Source organism: Oryza brachyantha, chromosome 6 (assembly GCF_000231095.2).
Source record: "Oryza brachyantha chromosome 6, ObraRS2, whole genome shotgun sequence".
Classification (NCBI taxonomy): domain Eukaryota; kingdom Viridiplantae; phylum Streptophyta; class Magnoliopsida; order Poales; family Poaceae; genus Oryza; species Oryza brachyantha.
Genome location: NC_023168.2, coordinates 3,240,725 through 3,260,410, shown reverse-complemented (window position 1 = coordinate 3,260,410; position 19,686 = coordinate 3,240,725). Strand labels below are relative to the sequence as shown.

General features: G+C 39.7%; 2 protein-coding genes and 1 non-coding gene across 5 annotated transcripts; all 3 read left to right on the top strand.

The window, feature by feature from the left end:
• Positions 1-1,428: 1,428 nt before the first annotated feature.
• On the top strand, positions 1,429-1,501 carry TRNAK-UUU. Its single transcript has one exon. It is a non-coding gene; the product is annotated as a tRNA-Lys (tRNA).
• A 2,522-nt stretch (positions 1,502-4,023) lies between these two features.
• Positions 4,024-5,291, top strand: LOC102703224 (transcription termination factor MTEF1, chloroplastic-like). The gene has a single exon (XM_015837994.2). It carries the CDS (start codon positions 4,113-4,115, stop codon positions 5,262-5,264), a length of 1,152 nt encoding a protein of 383 aa, XP_015693480.2. The 5' UTR covers positions 4,024-4,112; the 3' UTR covers positions 5,265-5,291.
• Positions 5,279-19,155, top strand: LOC102702854 (glutamate receptor 2.7-like). Of its 3 annotated transcripts, none has more exons than XM_015838740.1 (6): positions 5,279-5,361; positions 6,669-6,764; positions 15,972-17,317; positions 17,429-17,744; positions 17,956-18,359; positions 18,455-19,155. In XM_015838740.1, exons 3-6 carry the CDS (start codon positions 16,361-16,363, stop codon positions 18,788-18,790), a joined length of 2,013 nt encoding a protein of 670 aa, XP_015694226.1. In that variant the 5' UTR covers positions 5,279-5,361; positions 6,669-6,764; positions 15,972-16,360; the 3' UTR covers positions 18,791-19,155. The 3 variants fall into 3 exon arrangements, with proteins under 3 accessions (XP_015694226.1, XP_015694227.1, XP_006655867.2); XM_015838741.2 differs by having other exon boundaries at positions 5,320-5,361; positions 6,660-6,764; XM_006655804.3 differs by lacking the exon at positions 5,279-5,361 and adding an exon at positions 14,229-14,553 and having other exon boundaries at positions 6,693-6,764.
• Positions 19,156-19,686: the final 531 nt, after the last annotated feature.

The following is a 19,686-nucleotide window of genomic DNA, read 5'->3' as shown; positions in this document are numbered from 1 at the left end:
TCTCTAATTTTAGCCATCTTCTAAGTAGGTTGAGAGAAAAAAAACTCTAAATTTAAAGTTTATCTCCCCTACTCCAAATATATATGCAAATACTATTTCTTAAATAATACATGCTTTGATGAGAAATATGTAGTTAATATGTATTAATAAAATAGAGTCATGTGTGATATGGGATAGGTAATTGATGATTTATGAGACTACAAACATATATCAAGAGAAATCCTTTTTAATAATCCTTCGAAGTAAGGATGCGAACCAGAAAGCAGGCCGATCCGGCCGAGTGTCGATGGCTCATTGGCGAGGGAGCCAGCTCACGGGTGGCGTGCTTCGGTGAACTCTTTTTTATTTGATGATGGATGATTTTTAGATTATTCTTTTATTTTATTTAAATTTGTATGTAAATATGCAAAATTATAGGCTAGACTTGAAGTATTTTTAGTAATAAATCAAATGATAATAACAATAATTAATAATTATATAATTTTTATGAACAAAACGAATAATCAAACATCAACTCTATAGTCAACGGTATTCGGTAAAAAAGACGGAAGGATTAGATAAGCTAGAAGCATTGAATGCTTATTATTGGGCATGTTTGGGGGAGCTCCTTCCAGCTGCAGCTTTTTCCATAAGCTGTTTCTGTCAGAAGCTGCCCCAAACGGTTCATAGCTTCTGAGAATCTGTAGTTACAGATTCTGAAAAATGAACTAAGAATCCACACTCTGGAGAAGCTGGGTTTAGGAGCTTTTCTAGATTCTTATAAGCTGTCAACCAAACAGTTGCTTCCCTAACAAAGTTTACATTAAAAAAATCAGACATACGAAAATTTCGTTTCTTCTGATTTGCCTTTAACTACCTCTGTTTCCTGAATCTTATTTTGGGTTACAACACATGGTTAACTACACTCTCTCTATTTTATGCCGTACGAATTTCATATATTTAAATTTATCTATTGATTAATATATATTATTTATATATATGCGTAGATTTAAGTCTTATATTGATAAATAGATTTAATATGTTTTATAACTTTGATGTTAAGGGGTTGTTTAGTTCCCAAAAATTTTCACCCAAAAAATCACATCGAAACTTTAGACACTTAAATAGAGTATTAAACATAGATAAAACGAAAAATTAATTACACGTTATGTGAGAAATCGTGAGACGAATCTTTTGAGCCTAATTAGTACTTGATTAGTCATAAGTGCTACAATAACCCACATACGCTAATGACAGACTAATTAAAAGATTCGTCTCACGGTTTCCACGCCAGCCTTGAAATTCGTTTTTTCATTCGTATCCAAAAACCCCTTCCAATCCAAAAATTTTTATTTCACTAACTAAACACCCTAACTTTATCACCCTTTCGGTTAGGCAACCAAATAACTTGTAAACCAATAAAAATTATTTATTGCTACAATACAACGAGCCGTCCTAGCTCAGTCGGTAGAGCGCACGGCTTTTAACCGTGTGGTCGTGGGTTCGAATCCCACGGACGGCGTACTTTTTACTTGTTATAACCTAACAAGTGTTCGTTAGTCTTATAGCTCAATAGTGATTAGCCACCATCCAATATGTTTTATACGTTAACTTTAACGTGTTGCCACATGTTTACATGTTTTTTTAATTTGTTAAATGCCCAGTAGCCGCCATCAACTAATATTAGTATAGTAGCCAATCTTTTTTATATACTCCCTCCATATTTTTTATATGACTTTTAGGTCTACGTTTGACCATTCGTCTTATTCAAAAAATATATAATTATTAATTATTTTATTATAATATGATTTATTATTATAGGAACTTTAAGTATGCATTATAATTTTCCATATTTGGATATAAATTTTGAATAACACGAATGATCAAACGTAATCTTAAAAGTCAACGGTGTCATATATAAAATATGAGAGTACCATGTTTACCAATATACTTTGAATCGTATATGATCTTCTTATGATATACTTGAACCTAATTTACTTAAAATGTCCTCCCTACATCTTATTATGTAAGACTTTCTAGATATCTAGATATTTTTTTCCATTGCTCAATGTATTTGGTTTTATATGCACGTGGATTCATTAACATTCGCATGAATTAAAAAAAATATTATATTATAAAACTTAGTGAGTAAAAAAATAAATTCGACATTAAATATTTTTACACTGCATAGTATTATTTCATAATCCAAAAAGTGATCCTCACAATCTATAGAATTTACTCCCCATAAAAATACAAGCAACTCTTTACTACGTAGTATATTAGAAGAAATTTAGCAAATTATAAAAATAACTCTTTGTATTAGAAGTAACTTTGCAAAGCGTAAAAGTAACTCATTGTATTAGAAGTAATTTAGCAAACTCTAAAAGTTTAAGGGTGAAAACTGATCGGGTTCGGTCGGATCTCACTGTTCTCATATTCTAATCCACATTTTGTAACCAGAATTGACAGAACATGGATATTATCGAATACATATACAATTAAGAATAATACTGGATACAAATATGTACCAAGACAGATACAAACACTTCCCAGTACGAATATTTATGTGATATCAAGTCAAAGCAATAATCATATATACCACATAGACTACCTATTGAACATTTGTGTATACCCAAAATGTAACTGTATTAGGGGCTAGCAGCATAGCAATGTCTAACGGTACCGAAATAGTAGCAATGTTGTAATTTGTAGGCTGTATGTAGCTCACCAGTACAGCAGGCAGTAGTAATGCATAATAATAATACTCACCAGATGAACACCCCCACGTGTTGCTGCGAGTGAACTGTGTGATAGTATAGAATATAGCAGATATGAGTTCTAAAAAGATTTTCTTATCTACTAGATTTTTTTTCCATGTGTTTATATATTTTTTACATTTATCAATTATCCACAGGTTATAAAATAATTGGGTTGTATGGTATTCCTTTTGATGAAAGAGGTGCAATTTAACCTCTTGATAAATCATCCAAAGGTTAAAAATAATTAAGGTGATGTGAAAGATACAATTTACATCTTTGATGTATCATCTAAGGCTAAAAACAATCGATGTGGCGTGGTTTTACGAGAGAAGAGAGAGTTAGTATTAACTAGACTTAGTGAGGACGAACTTTATAGATGAGATGTAATTTATACCCTTAATGTATCATCTTAAGACTAAAATAATTAAGGTGATGTGACTTCATGAGAGAAAGAGAGAATTAGCATTAACTATACTTAGTGAGCATTAACTTTATAGAAAAAAGGATTAGTATGCAATAGTTATTAACTAAAAGACTTGGTCCAACAAAAATTAGTTGATGATGACATCTTGGAGCAACAAAAATCACTCGAGGGTCGACGGGGGCCACAGTCAGCGAGCCGATGTGTTCTAAATTGAGAGCGGTTTGTTCTAATTGATAAACAAATATTTTTTGCATTACAAAATTTAAATTCTTGCGGTTTTAATGGCTTCATATTAACTTGCACATAAATAACTAAAGTCATCCTCGTTACCTACCAGTTGAGAACGTGTTTCTACTCAGATCTATTTTATTTCTTTGGTTTGCCAAAATCCCCGTTGTTTATCTTGACATGGCCCTTGAATATGCAACGTAAAGCTATTCAGGTAAGACGACGTACTCTGAAAGATATATCAATATTTGAGGATGGTATGTCCTTATAATTTATTTATGTTCATTGCAAAACTTATAAGTATTGAAAATTATTTTTTCTTAAACTTGAGAAGCAGGCGTCCGAAGGAGACTACATTTTGGTTCTAAATTATCGCAGTATGTTCTACACCCGTTGTTGTTGTAAAGCTCTTGGAATACATACCTAGTAGTATCTTTTTTTAGCGTATTAAAGGATTCATTTCCCAGCCTTTATGAGATGGCACATGTATTGCCAATACTCTTTTTTTTTTCATCTGTACCCACGGTTAAACAACAACATGAAATGTATCTTAATCCATTCAACATTTGCACTAGATATTAATGTTACAGAAGTACACTAATTTTTAACGAAAACATATTATACAGACGCATACACACATAAATACACAATTATAAAGCCAAAGCCTAGCCTCGCGCTTTGAAGCAGCAGCCGCCGGCAATCGTCGCGCCGCCGCCGCCGCCATGATCCACCTCCGGAGGCGCATCGTGTCTCTCCTCCTGAAGCCCGTGTCCCATGTCCCCGATGCAGTAGTGATTTCTCCACTCATCTACCTCCGCCGCGCCGTCTCCACCACCGCGCCGGCTTCCCCCAAACCCTTCGCCGTCGAGGAGTACCTCGTCGCCACCTGCGGCCTCACCCGGGCCCAGGCAGCCAAGGCTTCGGGGAAGCTCTCCCACCTCAGGTCCCCCTCCAGGCCCGACGCCGTCCTCGCCTTCCTCTCCGACCTCGGCGTCTCGCGCCCCGACGTCGCCGCCGCCGTCGCCGCCGACCCAGGGTTGCTGTGCGCCGGCGTGGAGAAAAACCTAGCTAGGCGCGCCGCCGAGCTCGGCGACCTGGGCATCTCGCGCTCCCAAATCGCGCGCCTCGTCCCTCTCGCCAACTCCACCTTCCGCAGCCGCGCCCTCGCCACAAACCTCGGTTTCTGGCTCCCGGTCCTGGGCTCATTCGAGAAGATCCTCAAGTGCCTCAAGATGAACTCCTCCATCCTCGGCTCCGACCTCGAGAAGGTGGTGAAGCCGAACCTGGCGCTCCTCGAGGAATGCGGGATGACTGCTTGTGATATTGCCAGTTGTCCATCCGTCTACTCCAGACGGCTGCTCACCTTGAATCCCAGCTATCTCCGGGACGCCGTGGCACGAGCGGAGGAGCTAGGGCTGGGCCGCGGTTCTCGGATGTTCCGGTACGCGCTCATGGCGGTGGCCCTAACAAGCAAGGAGTCTGTCGCTGCGAAATTGCGGGTGCTGGATGAGCTTGGGTTTTCACGGGATGATGTCTTATTGATTGTGAGGAAGTCGCCACAGTTTCTGGCATTGTCTGAAAAAAAGATCCGGCGAGCCGCGGAGTTCTTCAAGAGGGATATTGGACTGGAGGAACGGTACATTGCGCAAAGGCCAGCGCTGTTCACTTATAGCCTTGAAAGGCGGCTGCTGCCTCGGCATTACTTGCTCAAGGTCCTCCGGGCAAAGGGATTGCTGAATTGCGAGTTGGATTACTACCGCACAGCCGCGATGGGCGAGGAGAAGTTTGTGCAAAGGTTCGTGGATCCTTATAAGGACCACATTCCAGGCCTTGCTGAAGCTTACGCATCCCGTTGTTTTGAGAAAGTAAATTGAGTTGCTTCACTGCTTGGAGTGTAGACTGAAACGGATGGTGTTGAAGTTCTTCTGTCGATTTTGGCTAGGTCGTCGCACAGGAATGCAAATTATTAAGGTTTGTGACCCTTTGGATTGTCTTGTATAATCTATATATGTTAAAGCTTGTGCTGAAGAAGTATGTAGGTTGTTTGTTACTTTTATCTTGTAGTAGCTCTGATGATTGAGAATGACAATGGTTTATGGCAATGGGTTTGGAATAAAAAGGCATTGAGATTTTATCTGACAGGCCAAACCCAGGCTGTTGGGGCTAAAATATTTAATTGGGAATTTGCTTTGAAAAAAAAAGGTCCTAGCAGGTGTTGCAAAGTGAACAAGAATAGCAAGGTTTAGAGTACATGTCGACAATCCAGTAACACACCTTAGATTCTGTAGCAACTATCACAGGAATGTGCTGAAACACAATCATGTTGGGGTTGTAATTCAAATACTCTCTGACAAGTAACCAGACGGCCAAACATGGGTTGAGCCATGCTGGGACTGTTCTTGTTTTCTTTTTTTTTTTCTCTGAGATGACTATTATCAAATGTGATTGAATTGTAGGCTAACATGACTTACAAGTTTGCAACATGCTGGGTGCTATGTTGTTCCTGCAATGATGTCTCCCTGTGCATTCAATCTTTGATGAGGGTGCCCAATTTTCAAGACAACACACACAAAGGAAGTTGAATCTTGTGTGGCTTTGGCTCAAAACACTTCATTTCCTTAATTTCTATTGGCTCAAGCATACTGCAGCTAAAGCAAACCTATGAAGTGTAAATCCAACTGTGCTATATGCAGGTGGAATAGTACATATCCCAAAGCATAAACCAGAAGTGCATTACTGAATGTGCCACTACAACTAAGATTTTTTTTTTCGGATGTTGCATGGCTTGCTGATGATCACAGAAACACACTTATGGGACCGATTTGTTTCATTTTGGCAGAATATTTAATAAAAACTGCACTGTAAGTAGTAATCATCTTTGTAAAGCTTCAGCTGTCCTGCATTGGTCACACCAAAACGCTTGTATTTTACATGGATGATTGATTACAAAACAATGAATGCAAGCCAGTTCATTGCTTGCACACAAGAAACTAGATTAGGTTCAATTTAGTTCAGAAAAATTGGATTAGGTCCAATTTAGTTTAGAAAAATGAATTAAATCCAGACTGTTACTACCTCCGTTTCATATTATGAGTTACTTTGGTTTTGCTATTCATCAAGAGCTTGAAATTTTAGAATTGGTCAGTCGATTTTTTGGCTACTGGATTTGTTTCAAGATTCGTATGCTATTTGGGCCTGGTAAGGATGCACATTTTCTGGCTACTGGACTGGACTCAAGTGTTTCTTTCTTTCTTTTTTTATTTTGTGAGGTGACTCAGCATTTCTGAGAGAGGAGTGAACAAGCTGGCAATCTGACTCGCCGGGTCAACGCTGCAGCCGCGGTCGAGACTTCGTTTTGCCTAGCCTCTTCTCAGGTACGACTCGATCAACAAATCAATCTCTTTTTGGTTTTGTGGATTGGACAGAGGGCTGAACAGTGAGAGCAAATCGGTGAGTTTGGCACGCGTGGCGAGCCCTGCATTCTTTTTTTTTTTTCCATATATGAGAATCAATAGCGTTTTTTTTTTGAATCTGAACATTTTGATTTGGAAATGGGTAAGAGCATGGGGATCATGTGATGTTTTCAAGTTGCGACCGCGATTTTGGAGGACGGGGTGGTGATTTTTTTTGTGATTTGTATGTTTGGTTTCGACCTGGAATAACTTACAGGCTTTCGTGGCCTCTTGTTTGCTCAAATCTGAGTTAAATCGGCATGAGTTTTTAGATCCATTTCCCCTGTGCATCCAAATCAATCCAATCCATACCGATCAATTTTCTTGTGCATCCAAATTAATCCAATCCAATAGAGATGTTGGTGCATTTCAACCCAACCAAAGCAAATTCAGACGGAATAAGTCCACTAGAGATCCCTAAACTTGAAGACGAGTTTGTTTTTCGTCTCTTGACCGTAATAATAGAAATGTGTACCCCTAAATTTTGAGAATCCGTTCAAAAAGGTTCCTCGGCAGTATTGACCCATTTTTTGACCGGTTTTGTTGACGTGTCGGCCTGCAGGTCCCGTATGTCAAAATTTTTTATTTTTACTCTCCCCTTCTCCCCTTTCCTCTCCTCTCTCTCCATTCCTCTCCTCTCTTCTTCCTCTAGAGCGCGTCGGCAGGGGTGGAGGCGGTCAAGCCGGCTGCGACGGCGGGCAGCGGCCGACGCGAGAGGGTAGGGCGGTGACGGCCGGGCTAGCGGCGCGGGAAGGCGACAGCCGACGCGCACGTCGGCCTCTTGGCGGTGGCGGACGTCGGTCGGCGCGGGAGTGCGAGGGCGGTGGCAGCCGGGCGAGCGGCACGAGCGTCGGCCGAGCGACGGTGACCGGCAGTGGCTGGCGCGGGAGGGCAGGGGCAGTGGCGGGCGGGCTAGCGGCGCGGGAGGGCGGCGGCCGACGCGTGCGGCGGTGGCAGGAGTCGGCTGGCGCGGGAGGGCGGGGGCGATGGCGGCCGGGCTGGCCACGAGCGCCACCCTGTACCGCAGCACGATGAGCAGGCTCCCCGCCGCGACCTTCCTGTCTAGCTGCGTCGACGCGCCGCCGGCACCGACGATCTGGACGCGCCCACTTCCCCGGGCGATGTACACCGCATGCGCCGCGGCAACATACATGTCACGGGGCTGACGACGCCCGCCGTGTCACCCTCGAACACAATATGGTGACATCCTCGCCACCGTCATCTGCATCGTTGTACCACCACGTGACCTCCCCAGCGCGCACGGTGATGACATCCCCGGCCTCGAGCCACACCACCCTCTCCCTGGCGTCTACCCCCACGGGGAGAACCCTGACCACCGCGCTGATGCCAAGAACGTAGCCGAACTTGCCGGAGTCGGCGTAGTGCGGCAGCACGAAGTTGAGGGGCTTCAAGACAAGTAGCCCACACCCGAGCTTCTCCCAGGCGACGGCCGGTTGGTCCTTGCCGGACCAGGCGAGGTACGACCCGGTCTAATTCTCGACGAGCGGCTTGCCGGCCTTGACGAACACATCTATCGCCGCCATATCTCGAATCAAAACTTCAAAAGCAATCGTAGCAAGAACCTTAACTCGTTCTTGGCTGATCGGCGCTACATACGTAGTTACGTACGCTATGACCAACACGAGGAGAGGTAGCGATTTTTTTTATTTTATTATTAGGCTGACAGGTGGGCCTCATATTTTATTTGGTATTTTTTTTTGACTTGTCCACTGACAGGTAGGTTCCATAAATTTTTTAATATATTTTTTGCTGACCGGGATGCCACGTGAGCAAAACCACCCTCCAATACTGTCAAGGGACCTGATTTGAACGGTTTTCATAACTTCGAGGCCAACATTTCTGGTATTGCGGTCGAGGGACGATTTTGATACTTCGTGACAATTTGAGGGACCCAATGTGAACTTATTCCAATTCAGACTAACATCCAACCCGTTAAACCCATTCTCACCCAACCCATTTGCAGGCCTAGAAGTTTATGAATTTGGGTTACATCAATGAATACGGCCCATGAGTACATTTGAGTTACCTAAACCATCACTTATTTATCCCATGGCTAAATTAGGCCGATGTAATTGCAATCAACGTTTCAGCCTACATCTAAATTAGGCCCACCAAACTCCAAATAAACGAATTTGGTTAGAAAACGAATTAGGCCGACGAGTAAATATGGCCTACTTGTTCTAATAATGCAAGGCTCGGAACTTCTCAGAGCGCTGTGATTACACAGCTCCAACTTGTGGGCTAAAAAGGTACTTAAAGTAGAGAGAAATACGTGAGATAAGTGCTATACATCGAAGTAAGGGTGCTATGCTAAATTTTTTAGACACCGATTGCTTATTTAGACAACTAGTGCTTAGATTAAAAAATATTTTAGCTAAATATTTAATGTCGCATGGCAGAGAAAGATGGAAAAGATGACATCTTTGTATTTTAGTGGATCCCACCTTAGTATAAGATGTATAATTTTAAACATTAAGGTACCATTCATCAAGCTAGCATCTTATAACATGTATAGCCCTACTAAGAAAATGTATACTAAGAGCAGGTACAATAGCAGACTATAAGCCAACTATAAACATATTTTAAAGAGATAAAGAGGGGAGAGAAAAAAGAGGTGTGCTGCTAATTTGTAGCCAGCTACACACGGGTTCCAAGACAAAATATGTATATGGCATGTGAGATCATGTATTGATGTTTTATAGGTAGTTGGCTATTAGATTGACTATAGATGAATTGAAGCTAGTAGTTGACTATACTGAACTTGCTCTGAGGATGCCCAGGGGGTATGTGTGTCAGATATAGAGTTTGCAGCGCCATGTCCCTGCTCACACCGTCGTACTTCTGGTGGGGATTGGTCGGTGAGAATAAACAGTACGTAGAGTAGGGATAGGTTGATTTAGTTCCCTTTTATCACATCAGATGTTTAGATATTTATTATAGATAATAAACGTAAACTATTAATAAAACTCATCTATAATCTTAGACTAATTCGTGAGACTAATCTATTGAACCTAATTAATCCATAATTAGCCTGTGTGGATTAATTAGGCTTGTCATGCGAATTGGCTCATTTATGTAATAGTTTTATAAGTAGCATATGTTTAATATTTACGATAAATGTCCAAACATCTGATGTGACATGGACTTAAAAAACTTTAGCCCCATCTAAAAACCCCCGCTTTTGGTTTCAGTCTGATACTCGTTGTGTGCTTTGCCCCTGAGATTAGCTTTTGGCTTCTGAATGCTGTTGTTCAGCTGGTTTGATGTATATGTTGGTTGGCCTAGTCTGGGTGTTTCTTTTGTGCTGTGATCAGTCATGTAAAGTCTCCCAAAACTATTTTTCTGGCTTTAATAAAAAGCTGGACTACGGCCTTATTCCAAAATAAAATAAAAATAAAAATAAACATTAGGTGTCCATGGCCCCACGACCCTATAATTGCCACGGATGTTTCTTGTTATGATATTATTAATCACTTATATTTGAAAATATTTATGACTTATATACTTATATTAAAAAAATAACAAGTTATGTTTCTTTGATAATTTGTGAAACTTAGTTTAAGAGGTTTTATGTTCCGATTAATATTCATCACTGTATTCGATTCGGTTCGTACTCACTCTATATTTGTTCAATAATATTCGATTCCGTTTCCGTATTCGAGTTTCTGATTCCGATTTTGATTTGGAAAAAATTAAAAACGAATATGATAGAGCTAGTTTTCATCTGTATTTCATCCGTTTTGAGCCCCTCCCATGACATAGTTGATCTATGCACTGTTAAGATGAAAAACTGTTAAAGAGTTTTTTCTCAACCATCATCACGACCAGTGGCGGAGCCACCACTATGGTGAGGTATGGCGGCCGCCATACCTGGCCGTTGGCAGACCCCCCTCACCATACTTAGTGTTGTACGCCGTGCAAAAGATGATTTATAAGTATTGTGATTTATATGGAGTACTATTTATATGATGATTTATAAGTTAATGCATTATAGCTTCATTTTATTTTACATATGCAGTTTTATATACAAATTAGAACTTAGCCCGCGTTCGAGGTAAGGAGGACAAGTTAACTTATCTGGCACGAAAAACATAGCAATAGATTAGTACATAATTAATTAGTTATTAATTGTTAAAAAATAAAAATATATTAATATGATTTTTTAAAACAACTTTCATATATAATTTTTTTAATAAAAAATACACTGTTTAGCAGTTCAGTAAGCATGCGCGCGAAAAAGAGGGGCATAAGTTAACTTATAGGGGCCGAAAGCGACCTTAGGCCGTGTTCGTTTTGTGTGGGGGTAAGTTAACTTACCCCGGCACGAAAAACGTATTAATAGATTAGTATATGATTAATTAATTATTATAAAATATAAAATAGATTAATATGATTTTTTTAAAATTTTCATATAAAAAAATTTTGCAAAAAATACACCGTTTAGTAGTTTGGGAGACGTGCGCGTGAAAAACGAGAGGATAAGTTAACTTATGAGGGTGAACGAACTTGGCCTTAATAGAATTAAGTTCGCTATAGATAAATTTTCGTCTTTCCTCCGTCACTGATCACGACTCAAGTGCTTTGCCTTGCCTAGGCTTCATCATTGATTCAGTTCATACTTCAAATCCTTCATCCTTTTTTTTTTGAGAGAGATATTATTGACCTCATGCAATCCCATCCTTTTTTTTAGAGAGAGATATTATTCCTTCTTCCTTCATCTTTAATCATGTCTCCAGGAAAATTATCCTAATTAGACGATAACACGGACAAACAATGAAGCAGATTCCAATAATGCAAGGCTCCATCCAACTAACCAAAGAATCTCCTCACGGCCTGATTCGGTGTCAGCACAGACAGTGCCATGTCTCGCGGACGGAATTTGATCCTCTCTCATTGCACAACAATAATAAAACAGAGAACAGTGCTGTTAGATTGGATAAACCTCAGCCGTCCGATTTGCTGTGGCGGTTTGGTACGATATAAACAGTATATTCAACATTATTTATTATGCCACAGTGACTATACCATAGATCTGATACAATACTCTGCCATTTTCCTCGATGTGTGTCACTGCACTACTATTAAGAGCAGACACAATAGTAGACTATAAGCCATTTATAAATATATTTTAAATAGATTAGAGAGGAAAGAGAAAACGAGCGAGCTACAAATTTATAACCAGCTATAGCACGAATTTCAAAACACAATGTATGTATACAGGTGGGGCCATGTATTAATAGTAGATAACTACTCCCTCATTTCCTAAATATTTGACACCGTTGACTTTTTTATATACGTTTGACTATTCGTCTTATTTAAAAAATACATAATTATTAATTATTTTTATATCATTTCATTTATCGTTAAATATACTTTTCTGCACATATATATCTTTACATATTTGATAAAATTTTTTTAATAAGACGAATAATCAAATCCTTATAAAAAAATCAACGTCGTCAAATATTTAGGAACAAAGATAGTATTATATAAATTAGTTATTAGATTCGAGTATAAATGATTTAGACCTAATACTATCGAAGTTGCTAAAATCCCTCCAGGACCTATCCATCGCGCGAGCGGCGTGTCACGTCAACGCCAAGTCATTGTATAAGACCCGCGGCCCGGAACCACAACTACTCCACTATGTAATTATCCTCTAAAAAATACTCCATAATTAATCTTGCAAGGAGTACCCTGTAATTAATTAATCTTGCAAGTAGCACTCTGTGGTTCTAATTGATCTTGAAAGGTTTGATTAGTCACATTATTGGGGAACATCACAGCTACAAATCTGTGTACTTTTGTCTTAATTTTTTCATGAGATGCTGCACTGCAGCGAGTGCTCTCACGTAACAAGTAAACTTCAGAGCTAGCTAGCTGTAATTAATGGACAAGCGGGTGTATAATACTTGTACAAACTGAGCAAGTGAGCAGCTTGATAGAAAATTAAACCGAATAGAAACTGCCTCGCAGACAACAGTGAGAAAAGAACAAGTGGGCAAAGCTTGGAGACTACCGAGGCCGTGTTTGTTGCCCCCTCTAAGTTAACTTATTCTCATCGTTTTTCGCATGCATGTTTTCTGAACTGCTAAATGATATATTTTTTTATAAATTTTTATAGAATGTTGTTTTAAAAAATATTTTAATTTATTTTATATGTTTTAATAATTAATAATTAATTAATCATGTACTAATCTATTACTACGTTTTCTATGTCGGGATAAGTTAACTTACCCCTCCCAAAAGAACACGGCCTAAGAACTAAACGCTAGTGAATATACTTTGCTCGGAGAGTACAAAAAAACTAAGGGTCTGTTTAGTTTCCAAATTTTTTTTTTCAAAAATATCGTATCGAATCTTTGGACATATAAATGTAGTATTAATATAGGTGAAGATAAAAACTAATTATACAGTTAGAGGAAAAATAGTAAGATGAATCTTTTGAGTCTACTTAGTCCATGATTAGTCATAAATGCTAAAGTAACCCACATGTGCTAATGATGAATTAATTAGGTTCAAAAGATTCGTCTCACGGTTTCTAAACAAGCAATAAAATTTGTTTTTTCATTAGCGTTCAAAAACCATTTCTGATATTCGATCAAACGTCTGATATAACACCAAAATAATTTCTTTTCGTGAACTAAATGGTGCCTAAACGTTACCGAATATACTTTTGCATGCCCTACACAATGTAGAGGATGCCATCTACATGTAAGAACAGTATAGACGAATTTGATACAGATCAGTCATACTGGTACATATATAAGACAAAGAGACAAAAAAAATATGCTAAATAAAAAAATAATACATTAGAGTAAGGCATTTTCTTTTTAACGGATTTGATACGCTTACACCATTAGACACGTAATCATCGAACGCGGTTAGGTCGTCACTCGTGGGTCGTCGCTAACTATTCGATGCAATTGATTTTTTATACATGTTTGACTATTTGTCTTATTCAAAAAATTTACATAATTATTAATTATTTTTATATCATTTCATTTATTGTTAAATATATAAACTTTTATGCATATATATAACTTTACATGTTTGATAAAAAGTTAAATAAGACGAATAGTCAAACATGTATAAAAAAGTCAATGATGTCAAATATTTAGAGACAGAGAAAGTATACATTATATTACATGCATTGATGCATATGTGTATTATAAGAGGTTAAGTAGATCCTGAGAGGCATCAAAATTTTACGCTAAAAATTTAATACCTCGGTATCTCTTAGAAACTGTAAATCGCTTGTATTATAAGTACTATCACCATATGAGTATTTGCCAAGCGTACAGCCCCACTACTGGATTAGCAACCACTGTCACTGCTCACAAGTGCCGTACACATATGGATCAGGAGCCTAGCGGCTTACCTGGCTCCAGTACTGGAGCAGCAGCCACTGCTGCTACCCGCAGCAGTACTCTCAGTGTTGGTGGCGTCGTCGTCGTCTTCTTCCTCCTCGTCACCGTGGCCGCGGCCGGCGACGGCACGACGGCGGCGGGCGTGGTGGCGGTGGAGGTCGGGGTGATACTGGACCTGGCGACGGAGCTGGGGAAGAAGAGCCTGCTGAGCATGGAGATGGCGCTGGAGGACGTGTACGCGGCGCGCCCGGAGTTGGGCACCCGCGTCAGGCTGCGCGCCAGGGACTCCGACGGCGACGTCGTCACCGCCGCATCTGCAGGTATTACACCTATATATGTGAACCGCAAAATATAGAGACGTGACTCTAGTGTTTTGAACCGAATTTAAACTGCTACGTGTGGGTGTGGGTGTGGGTGTTAAAGGTTGGATTGAGAGAGATGTATATACAGTGGTCTGGACCGGGCCGTCCCTGGCTATGTCTGATTATATATGTACGTACCTACTGTATAATTGTTGTACGTACGTATTTTACTTGAGGGATTATATCTGAAGTTTCATACTTTTTTTCATATTTTTTTATGATGTTCGTATATATTTTAAAAGTGATTTCTTATGAAACGCATGCGTATCCCAAAATCACTATTCCAAGTTTGCCCATGTATCGCTGATTACCCCTATCGAGATGGGGCAAGTGCAAGCCATGGCCGCCGCAAATTTATGAATAGCTGGAGTATGTAGTTGCAGCTGTCGCTATAAATCTTTTTGTCTCGATAAAGTTTTCCCTACGTGTGCTTTTAATTGAGATCGAGCACCAGCTTAATTATGAGGAGAGACTCAAACGAGACTTAGAGACGGGAGCATAAAAATATATACAGATCGGATAGAAACTTGAATGAGACTTTACTGCCGAGAGTCGTCCGAGGACTTCATTTAGTGCACGAAAAATTTTGGATTAGGTGTCACATCAGATGTTTAACTGGATATCGAAAGACTATTTCAGCGAATAATTAAAAAACCAATTACGCAAGGTGTCAGAAAACAACAGGATGGATTTTTTTAAGTCTAATTAATCCGTCATTAGCACATATAAGTTATGTAGCAGTTATGACTAATCAAGGATTAATTAGGCTCAAAAGATTCGTCTTCGCTTATGTGCTAATGTAGCAGTCATTAGCACATATGAGCCAATCCAAAGTGCGTAACTAGTTTCTGAAACTTTTGGCTAGTAAATTTGAGATGGTTGATAGGTTGGGTTGTTCATCAGGCACTTATCTAGATTAGGTGTAGCTTAGCTTGTCTTCGCTGGCATATCTAGCAACGATACTAGGGGTCTAAACAAACTATGTTAATGCTGGAAGCCCCTAATTCCATTGATTTTTGGCATAAAATTTTAAGGGGGCTCCATGGTAGATCTGCCCCTGCTTGTTTTCTAGAATGGAACCGACAGAGTAAAATGCAGTATATGACATTCAGATGGTAGAATGAGAAAGGAACAAAAGACATGCTAAAATCATTTATACTATTGTCTTGTAATTTAGCACATTTTATTTTGGTTGAAGTGTTTCATCTTCTTCAGAATTTACTATGGATTAAATTTTTTTTTCTATGTGCTAGTGTGGATTGTTCCTATGTAGGAAAGGATTCTGATAGCATATGTATTGCACATTTATTTTCCTACCCTTTTAATATGTGATGTGAGGTCTGAAGAATTGAACTGGTCATTCTTTTATCTTGCAGCAATAGATCTCATCAGCAAAGAAAATGTTGCAGTTGTTATTGGTCCTCAGAGCACGCTACAAGCAGAGTTTGTGGCTTACCTAGCAAACAAGACCAAGGTTCCTGTGATCACTTTCTCGGCAACAGGTGATGCCGTCACTCGGTTTCATGTCCCATACTTCATCCGTGCTTGTGTCAAGGACTCCTTCCAGGTGGCCTCCATTGCTGCCTTCGTCAAAGCCTATGACTGGAGAAATGTTGTTCTTGTCTATGAGGACAGCAACTATGGTGTTGGCATTCTCCCTTCCATTACTGATGCATTACAAGAGGTTGGGGCAAATGTCATCAACCGGTCTGCCTTGCCTGCTTCTTCCTCCAATAACCGTATTGATGTGGAACTATACAAGCTCATGACCATGCAGACTCGTGTCTTCATTGTCCACATGTTGCCAGCCCGTGCTGCCCGCCTCTTTGCAAGGGCAAAAGCACTAGGTATGATGGCTGAAGGCTATGTCTGGATTGTCACAGACAGCATTGGTATTGTCCTTGATGTGCTCCCTGAAAATACCATTGAAACGATGCAAGGAATTGTTAGCTTTCGGCCATATATAACAGAGTCTACAAGGATCCTTGATTTCATTTCTCTATTTACTACCTTATTCGTCAGTAAATACCATCCAAATACTGATATTAGGATGGCAAAACCCACTGCCTTTCAATACTGGGCATACGATGTGGTATGGGCAGTTGCAACAGCAATTGAGAAGGTTCATAGGTCCACTTCTTTGAATCCAAGCTTTCATATTGGGGGAAACATAGGCAAGAACTTAGTAGATGATCTCCCGGCGTTTCCCACTGGGCCAGAACTTCTCAATTCCATTTTGCAAGGGGAGTTTGATGGATTGGCTGGGAAATTCAGGCTTGTTGATAGGCATATGCAAGTTCCCATATATGAGGTTGTCAATGTGATTGGAGAGAAAGCTAGAGTGATTGGGTTTTGGAGCTCTGATTCTGGACTCGCAATGTCTATGAACTCAACAATTATCCATGGCGAGTCTAAATTTAGCACAAGTTCAGTTGGCCTGAAAAATATCATCTGGCCAGGAGATTCAACAACAGTGCCCAAAGGCTGGGATTTCCCAGTGAATGCTAAGATACTCCGGATTGGTGTGCCTACGAGACATGACTTTAAAACTTTTGTGAAGGTTGAGACTAATCCTAACACCAATAGATCAAGTGTCAGTGGCTATAGCATTGATGTGTTTGAAGCTGCTGTCAAGAGATTACCGTATGCTCTACGCTACGAGTACATTCCCTACGACTGTGCTAATTCATATGACCAGCTGGTATCCCAGGTTTTTTTCAAGGTTAGTCCATGCTTATTTCTTAATGTCAATTGTTTTCCCCTTGTGGATAAACCCAAAACTAACTCCCTAAGTATTTACTTGTTCCCTTTATGTTTCCTTTGTGTGCAACAGAACTTTGATGCAGCAGTCGGTGATGTGACAATTACTGCTGACAGAACTAGATATGCAGATTTCACAATGCCGTACACAGAGTCTGGTGTATCGATGCTTGTCCTAGCTAAGGATGGCAATGAACCAACCATTTGGATCTTCCTGAAGCCACTAACAAAGGATCTTTGGATTGCTATTATAGTCTTTATCTTCTTCATAGGCCTAGTTGTGTGGGCAATTGAAAGGTCTACTACTAATGGCGCATTCCGAGGGCCAAGTTCACGACAGTGCAGCGCTGCTTTCTACTTTGCATTCTCTACTATGACCTTTTCGCATGGTATGTCATTAAAGTCATCCTTATTCACCTAGCTATTAACTATTGAATAAATAAAGTAGAGAACTGTACATGTCAGTCGTACCTGAAACTTGAATATCTGAGGATGCTATTTCATACTTCAAAACTGCATTGATTGTTACCATGTTTCTTTAACCTTCATTGATATTAATTCATTTATTAATAATCTATTTATTAATAATTCCGTGCATAGGTCAAGTTAAAAGCCTTCTATCAAAAATTGTGGTGGTAATCTGGTGCTTTGTCATGATAGTTCTAGTGCAGAGCTATACAGCAAGTTTGTCGTCAATGCTAACTGCAGAGAGGCTCCAGCCTTCGGTGACTGATCTGAGACAACTTTTGCTCAATGGCGATTTTGTTGGATACCAGAATGGATCATTTGTGCACTCAATGCTGAAGCAACTTGGATTTGATGAGCGCAAGATTAAAGTCTACAGCAAGCAGGAGGAATATGCAAACGCCCTAAGGACGGGATCAAAGCATGGAGGGGTTTCTGCTATCTTTGATGAGATACCCTATCTAAATTCTTTCCTCTCACAATATGGTAAAGAGTTCCAGATAGTTGGTCCCATTGACAGAACTGGTGGATTTGGTTTTGTAAGCTTCTTGCACCTATTAACAGTATTTTTTGCAGTTTCAGATAGTGCATCTTCTATTATTTTTTCTTGGCTTTACATTTTATGTTTCTGCAGGTTTTACCCAAAGGCTCTCCATTGGTACCAGATCTTTCAAGGGCCATCTTGAGCTTATCAGAGGGGCCTGAAGGTTTGAGAATCGAAAAGAAATGGTCCGTGGATCCAACCCCGTATTTCAATTATGGCAGTCACGAATCTGACTCACGTCTCAGCTTTCAGAGCTTCAAAGGTCTCTTCATTATCACTGGATGCGTTCTGATTGCCATGCTGTTGCTAAACTTTGGCAAGGTTAGATATGCCAAATGCAGAAATGAGGAAGGTGTTTGTAGCCATGAACCTCAACCAGTGCAGATTGGCATGGTTAACAACTCCGTGCCTTCTGATACCCTCTAGATTAGTACAAGAAACTAGAAATAACTATAGTGTTACTACTTACCAGTTGAATCTGCACCAACTCCAACTACTCCAAGTCACTGCAATTGCTCTGAAGCTACCAAAGAAGATCTCTTGAGTTGACCTGCTTGCTCCAGCATGTGGTCTTTGCTTTAATGTATGCTTCTTCCATTGCTTTTAGTTAGTCGATTGCAAGATATTCTAGAACTCTGACAATAACTGTATTGCAACACAAACATGCTGAAAGATATTCAGTTGATGTGTTTTTTCTTGGCATAAGTCAATTGTAAGCTAGCTATATTCTAAAACTCCAGATCCCCAATAATACACAAACACGCTGAACGATATCTTGCAATGATGTTTTTCTTGGCCAATGTGTTTACTGCACTAAAACAGAACAGCCAAAATGTAGTGCTACTGAGACCACCATCTTTTCCGTTCTGCTTATCATTATAATCTAAATTAAATTTTAAGTTAATTTTAGGGTTTTTTTCATTATAATTTATTTTTCAACTATTAATTGTTTTAAATTTGCTAAGAACACGTATAAATAAGTTTTATTTATAAATTACTTTTTGTTTGTAAATATGCCATTGGCATTTTTCTTAAAAAAGTCAAACAAACGCCTGCTGAATCTTGCAATTGAACCTGTGCATTCTTTCCTGTGCCATTTCTCCTTTTTTTTTTTCTTTTCTTTCGTCTCTGCAACTAAAAAATTTGTAGCAGCTCGGACAGTGACTGAGACTCGTACTCGCAAAACGAAGAAAATGGACCAGATCGCTCGCGTGACTGTATACCAGAACATTGAACGGGTAGCCAATGTAGCAGTGGATAAGTTCTGGAAGAGAAGAAACTTGTCTTTTTTGCAGTATTAAAAAGGAAGACACGCGGTTTGG

Coding starts and splice junctions, on each gene's coding strand:
- LOC102702854 (XM_006655804.3), top strand. CDS start 14,445: ATGGAGATGGCGCTGGAGGACGTGTACGCGGCGCGCCCGGAGTTGGGC. Junction 17,318..17,428: donor TATCCCAGGTTTTTTTCAAG/GTTAGTCCATGC, acceptor TGTGTGCAACAG/AACTTTGATGCAGCAGTCGG. Junction 18,360..18,454: donor GAACTGGTGGATTTGGTTTT/GTAAGCTTCTTG, acceptor ATGTTTCTGCAG/GTTTTACCCAAAGGCTCTCC.
- LOC102703224 (XM_015837994.2), top strand. CDS start 4,113: ATGATCCACCTCCGGAGGCGCATCGTGTCTCTCCTCCTGAAGCCCGTG.